The sequence below is a fragment of the Trachymyrmex septentrionalis genome, unplaced genomic scaffold (genome assembly GCF_001594115.1).
Source record: "Trachymyrmex septentrionalis isolate Tsep2-gDNA-1 unplaced genomic scaffold, Tsep1.0 scaffold51, whole genome shotgun sequence".
In the NCBI taxonomy this organism is placed as follows: Eukaryota; Metazoa; Arthropoda; class Insecta; order Hymenoptera; family Formicidae; genus Trachymyrmex; species Trachymyrmex septentrionalis.
In genome coordinates, this window is record NW_017305683.1 from 311,570 (window position 1) to 318,915 (window position 7,346).

Below are 7,346 nucleotides of genomic sequence, written 5' to 3' on the forward strand. Positions count from 1 at the left end.
AAAAAAATATGAAATATTGAACATAAATACTAAAAATATTTTTTACAGTTAGAATTTGGCGAAGAAGTATGGCTTCGAATTTTAGAGAAAGCTGATTGCAAACATATAGTTTTTAATACAAGACAAATATATCCAGATGTGCTAATGACTAATTTGGCAATGGCTCTTGCCGCATATACTGGTGATTCTATGAATAACATTATGCAATTTTTTGGAAAGTGTTTTGTTAGATTTTTTAGTAATTTAGGGTAAGTAATGTATTTAAAAAAAATGTACACAAGTCTAACTTTAAAACATGTTGACAATTCTATGTTGTGTGTAATTTTTAAAATACAATTAACTGTACAGAACACTGCATAATCATCAATCATTTCACGTACGCAGATAATAATCATCAAATACAATTCCAATTCTAATTTTATTTCCGTCCCTTTTTATCTAAATCATCGCATTATCTTTTTACTTTGCACTTTCGCCTCGAACCGATGAATTTGTTATTAATAATTCTTATATCTTTGAGCTTTTGGAGCTTATTTTATGACTACATAATAAAAAAAGACTTATATTTTTATAATATATTGCGCTCTTTTGTTTAATAATCGATATGGTCTCTTATTTCCTTTATAATTTATATTTATTATATTTGTCATATATGTAATGCTACTTGATTTTGTCTGTTTTTTTAAAAATAAATAAAATTAAGTGGCATTACGTCTCTTGGACTCTCAGTCTATTGTTAGATTTTTTTACTATGTTCTATGACTTCTTTATAGATTTTTATTACTTTTCATACTATTTCCAAATTTCGAATGCTTTCTCCTTTTAATTATATGTAATTTACGATCATCGAAAGTTGAAGCGATAAAAACTACATATGTAAAATGCAAAATATTCCCTAGATTTCACAAACTTTAAGAAATGTGTGTAGAAGTTTATACACGTGTCAACATAATCAATTAATTAAATTAGAATTGCTTATGTATACATATTGTATATTTTAAAAAATATTATACTTATGCTTGAAAAAAAATTAATGAAATTTGCACATAATACATAGTTTATTTTTTTAGATATGATTGTACTGTAAAAGCAACTGGTCGTTATTTTTGTGATTTTTTACAAAGTGTAGACAATATTCACATGCAAATGAGATTCACGTATCCAAAAATGAAGAGTCCATCTATGTATACAACGCATGTCGATCCACAGGGTGTTGTTTTGGTTTACAGAAGTACTCGGCAAGGTTTTACGCATTACCTTATGGGTAAGAATTTATTCTTTTTTTTTGTCTTATATTATAAATATAAAAAAATCATACTACTATATTATCAAAACGTTTGTATAAGTATATGAAAAAAAGAAAAATACAGATACGAGTAAATCTTTAGTTCAATTATATTTTCTATTACATATAAGATGTTCTACTTTTTGTAGGACAATTATTTCAAATAGCGAAAGATTTATATAATACAGAACTGGATATTAAAGTATTAGAAAGTTCAAATAATATTCCAGGATCTCGAAGCGTAATGGTTAAATTTCGTATTAATTTCGACAACCAGCAATATGTGAGTTTTAAATTGAAATTATATCGTACCTTCTTCCTTTTGAAAAGATTATTAAGAACTATTAAAAAGACTATTGTAAAATATATATATATATATATACAAACATATAATAAGTTATTATTATATTATACAGTGCTGCTTAAAAGTTTCAAAAAATAACAAAATAATAAAATTTTTAGAATGAACAAACAAAAAATAGAAAAAATATTTAATGCAAAATGTTTTCACATTTTGCCTTTTTAGAAAATCTAAATATAATTAATTAACAATATTATTTGTAATACTAAATTATGCTTTTAACTTTTTATTGTAATTACGTTTATTATTAGTTAAATCTTTATTAAACTACAATTATATGTATATTATTTATAATACATTTAACATTTATTTTTTAATGTTTTATGCAATTTACATTGGGAATCAGATTGCGAAGAACAATAGAATGAATACTCCATTAGGCCGTGAATTACCACCGATAAGTTGCACATTTTTCTTACGCCTTTTTCCGTTTGGTGTCATCATGAACAAGGACATGAGAATATTAGGGGTTGGTGATAAATTGCTTCAAGCATGGGGTGGTACCACGTCCATTTTAAACAGGCATGTTTCAGAAATATTTAAATTAAGAAGACCGAAGGGAATTCCATTTACATGGGGGAACGTAAGTAATACAAATTATATATACTTTAAAGATTGCAACGTAAGTTTTATAAATTAAGATAATACTCTAATTATAATATAGATCATACACATGTGCATAAATACAACATTTAGATACACATAAATGTTTAATTTTTAGGTAATGTACTTGCATTCAGTGATATTCGAATTGGAACTAATTAGAGCAAATGATTATTTTATGATAGATTCAGATAATGTGCCAAGCACAAGCAGTAGTTTAGATAGGCGTGGGAGTCAAGGTGCAAGAAGTATCTTATTGAAGGGTCAAATGAGATATATCGAGGACGTTAAAGCTATTATATTTCTCTGTAGTCCTTTGTAAGTATTTAGTTATTAATGTTACCATAAATTACATTTTCCATAAGATAATTGATTTGTAATAGATTATTTTATTGCAACAGGATTAACAGTTTAGATGAACTTCTTAATATGGGTCTGTATTTGAATGACCTAAATCCTCATGGTATGAGCAAAGAATTGGTGTTGGCAGGATGGCAGCATTGCGGAAGGTTATATTCTTAAATAATAGAAAAAAACAATTTCATCTAAAACTGAATACATGTCATAAGATTTTTCGGATATATAATTTATATTATTTGCAGGTTGGAAATGATGTTTGAGAGGGCAGAGCAAAGATCGACGGAACTAGAAAACAGCTATGTATTACTGGATCGATGGAAAAACAAGAGCGATGAGCTTCTATATTCTATGATTCCACAAACAGTAGCAGATCGATTACGAGCCGGAGCCAGTTCATTGAGCACTTGCGAGGTATGCAAATATACTTCACAATCTTAATCACTTCAACATCCTTTGGATCTTATCTACTAATAACTATTTAAAAATGCTTTACTTACAGTCATTTGAATCAATAACAGTTCTTTTCTGCGAATTATGCGACTTTGATTATTCAACCATCGAAGGAGCGATGGACATTGTTTTATCAATGAATGCCGTTTTCTCCTGTTTCGATACATTGATGGATCAGTTTAATGTGTACAAAGTAAGATTAATCATTTTATTAGAAGTATCATTTTGCTCGAGATAATTCAGAATTTAATATGTTTAAATATAAACATATTAAATTCTGCAGAGTTGGATAAGTTAATTTTTTTTAAACTAAAGTTAAGTTAAAATTAACAGCTTTGAAAATTTAACTTAATTAAGATAAAAGTTAATCCATACTAACATTAATTGAATTAAAAGTTATTTAATGAAAAAAAGTAATTAAAAAATTTAAAGTTAAATTTGTTTTATTTCATGATTTCAAGTTAATTTTTTTTAAATTAAATTAAAAACTAAATTAAAAAGTTAACTTTTTTAACTAATTTTTTAACCAGGAGAGATTCACGTATGTATTTCACGGATTTTGATCAGCTTCGGCGTGATTATTCTGGAACATCAAAAAATAATTTTTGTAAAACAGTATAAATTGCACTTCTATATACTTTTAAAGAAAATCGTGATTTAGCGATGACAGATCGCTTTCAAACCTCTTTATTCTTTGCTTAAACATAAATGAAAAATTTGGATTTATTTGAAATTAGAAAAATGTATCTCTCACGGTCACGAATGTATAAGCATATAATCCAAATAGGAATCTGTATAACACCAATTAGTCAACTCTGATGTTAACTTTTAAAAAATCAATGTGTTGACTCTTACTTTGCCCGTTATTTATTATTATTTGTTTAAAAAAATCAAATTAAAAGTTAATAGTTATCAGTAAAATATAACTATGTAAAGTTAAAAAGTTAAGAGTCTAAAATGTAATTAAATGAAGTTAAAATTAATTAACTTTTGAGCTTAACTTTGAATTTTGTGATTTAGTATTGACACCCAACTTTGAAATTCTGTATATAATCTGAAATGATGTAATTTGTAATCCGTTAAAGATTATGTTGACCAAAATCGTATACGAACTATCTTCGTGACCCAATAATACAAGAAAATGTTTCAGTGACGTATGGTCAAGATAACGAATCGCATATAATTTTATGTAATTAAGATACTTTATGCTCGTTTCTATATTAATTTAATTTTAATCTTGGTTTAACTGTCTTTATTTCTTTTTTGATTTAAGACTCATCAGTGATGTTTTCGGGCAAATCAAAATAAATCTAATTGAGCAAAAGAATATACAGGATTTCCGTAAGTTTTGGCCAATCGGTTTTGTGTAAATAGAGTGGACTAAATTGCCAATGAGTCGGAAAGTCCTTTACTATTTTGCAATTTTTTGAAATAGTTAACAAGATATTAATTACTAAAAATTGCCAAATATTGATCTTAAATAATTTTTTACTCAAATACTATCAATTTTACAAAAAACCTACAAGAAACAAAAATTATTTAAAAACGATATAATCAACAGGCTCTAAAGAAAATTCTAAAAAATAATAAATCAAATGCCAATTTGAACCAACATTGGTTATTAGTGTGTATTTTTATACCATTTATTCAAAGTGAATATTAAACGTATACGTTTCGACCTAAAGTCCTCTTCAGTACAAAAAAAAATATATTAACAAAATTATATAATGATAGCGCATACGAGTATAAACTAATAACATATAAAATGCGAGAAAAACCGAGTGGTGGTGATGTTCGAGTTAATCTTGATCATTAAATTACTAAATTAACTAACATGAAAAAGATTTTTTATTTTAAAACGACCGATCAAAAGGTTAAAAATAATTTAAAAGATGCTAACATGAGATTATACGCGAAAAATGATAAAAAAAACTTACACGACTGTTAAGATTGAACTGAGAATTTCTACAAAGTTTGTTGTACATGTTCCATTAGACTGTTCCATTTACTGTGTAATACAAATGAGATTAAATTAAAAAGTTAATATAAATAACAGTAAAAATCCAATTTTAGTTCACTTACATAAAACAAAATTTACAGATATTACAATAGATACGACATAACTATTTGGTAGGCAAATGTAAAATAAAAATTGAGAGAAACAGTGGACAACAGAACATGTACTTACAAACACAAGTAAAAATATAAATAATAAATAATCAAATATTAACGATATAGACTGGAAGCATTACGTCTCTGAAAATAAATTTATATATAACGGATCAAGAGAAAGTGTATCGTTTTGTAAATTCAGATCTTGTTTTTGTTTTTTAATATGTATCATCTCTAATAACAATTTTTTATGTAAAATTTGCTCTTTGTCTAAAATATGTACGTTATCTCAATCAAATTCATGAAATAAGTTCATCCGATGTTGTGTGATAACTGAATATTGGATCGTGTTTCTTCTCTATTAATATGATTCCCATGTTCACTTATGCGCGTTTTTAGGCATCTGCTTGTCTGTCTAATACGACGCATCACAATCTTTACAGTCAATCTTATATACTACATTTGATTGAGAAGATTGAGGTAGCATATCTTTCTGAACTTTGATAAATCTATTGAACTATCATTATGTAATTTTGTTAATATATTATTTTGTGCGTAAATAGAGCGAATGCAATGAAGATATATGTACAAAACTGAAGAGGATTTTGACCGTAGGTTGAAATGTATACGTAATATTTACTTTGAATAAATGGTATAAAAATACACACTAATTACCAGTGTTGGCTCAAATTGGCATTTAATTTATTATTTTTTAGAATTTTCTTTAGAGCCTGTTGATTATATTGTTTTTAAATGATTTTTGTCTCTTGTAGATTTTTTGTAAAATTGATAGTATTTGAGTAAAAAATTATTTATGATCAATATTTGGCAATTTTTAGTAATTAATATCTTGTTAACTATTTCAAACATTGCAAAATAGTAAAGGACTTTTTGACTCATTGTCAGTTTAGTCCGCTCCATTTACACCAAACCGATTGGCCAAAACTTACGGGACATCCTGTATATTCTCTTGCTCAATTAAATTTATCTTGACTTGCCCAAAAACATCACTGATGCCCTGAGTCTTAAAACAAAAAAGTAATAAAGAAAGTTAAACCGAGATTAAAATTAAATTAATATAGAAACGGGCATAAAGTATCTTAATTACATAAAATTATTACATGCGATTCGTTATCTTGATCGTACGTTACTGAAACATTTTCTTGTATTATTGGGTCACGAAGATAGTTTTTATCTGAGTTACTAAATAATATTGTTGATCACGTATTTGTCATTTACAATTATGTCATAACAGGTGGAGACTGTTGGTAGCGTGTATATGGCAGCTAGCGGTGCACCGGACAGAAATGAAAACCACGCACAAAACGTCGCCGACGTTTCTCTGCAACTTATCGAGCATGTTCGATCCCTCAAATTACCCTCCGGATTGGATATACGAATCCGCATAGGTAACAACCCTGCACATAGTTGTTTAACTTCTCGGACGTAATATATATTTTTTGTATCTTTTGGGATATGGCTTTGTTTCCTCGATATTTTGAATAATTTTGTCCTTGTAAAAACTAACTATTACATCGTACAACGAGACGACGAATACATGAAGAAATTAATTTCATTAATTAAGATAATATTATTTATTGTGAAATCTTTTAGGCATTCATTCTGGACCGGCGGTCGCCGGAGTGGTCGGCATCAAAGTACCGAGATATTGTTTCTTTGGAGATACTGTTAATACGGCCTCCAGAATGCAAACTTCTAGTCTGGTAACAGTTATCTTAGCTTTTCCTAAAATAAGTAATTAAATCCAAATATAAGATACAATCTATATTAAAATATTTTATTTGGTATAGATTGATAAAAATCTCACAATCTATCCAATCTCGTGCTATACATCGCGCATGTGTCAAAGCACTAGTCAAAACAGTCTCGTGTTTCTTAATTTTTTATTGATATATTAGATTAATTTTAATTAAACACAAAAGTTAATAACCAAAGAAATTAATCTATAATTACTTAGTTTTTATAAACAAACACCGAATATCTTGCACACACAATAAGTAATCTAAATTGATAATGTAATTTCAAAAAAGTACAGTTCAAGAAGTATATCAGTTAACATACATATAATTACGTAAATTACATATATCACAGTTTAAATTAATTAAAAACAAATTTATTACCTTACAAATCTGTTGTATTTTCTCTTTTAAATTC

The 7,346-nt window shown here is 27.1% G+C and overlaps 1 protein-coding gene across 1 annotated transcript in view; it reads left to right on the forward strand.

The window, feature by feature from the left end:
* Positions 1 to 7,346, forward strand: part of LOC108751700 (soluble guanylate cyclase 89Da-like) — an 11,157-nt gene that overhangs the window by 3,315 nt on the left and 496 nt on the right. The window contains exons 2-11 of the mRNA XM_018492009.1: positions 49 to 248; positions 1,071 to 1,264; positions 1,435 to 1,568; positions 1,993 to 2,229; positions 2,368 to 2,567; positions 2,651 to 2,758; positions 2,852 to 3,020; positions 3,109 to 3,252; positions 6,427 to 6,580; positions 6,786 to 6,895. Of these exons, the coding sequence (XP_018347511.1) occupies positions 49 to 248; positions 1,071 to 1,264; positions 1,435 to 1,568; positions 1,993 to 2,229; positions 2,368 to 2,567; positions 2,651 to 2,758; positions 2,852 to 3,020; positions 3,109 to 3,252; positions 6,427 to 6,580; positions 6,786 to 6,895 (1,650 nt within the window). The remainder of the gene's footprint in view (positions 1 to 48; positions 249 to 1,070; positions 1,265 to 1,434; positions 1,569 to 1,992; positions 2,230 to 2,367; positions 2,568 to 2,650; positions 2,759 to 2,851; positions 3,021 to 3,108; positions 3,253 to 6,426; positions 6,581 to 6,785; positions 6,896 to 7,346) is intronic.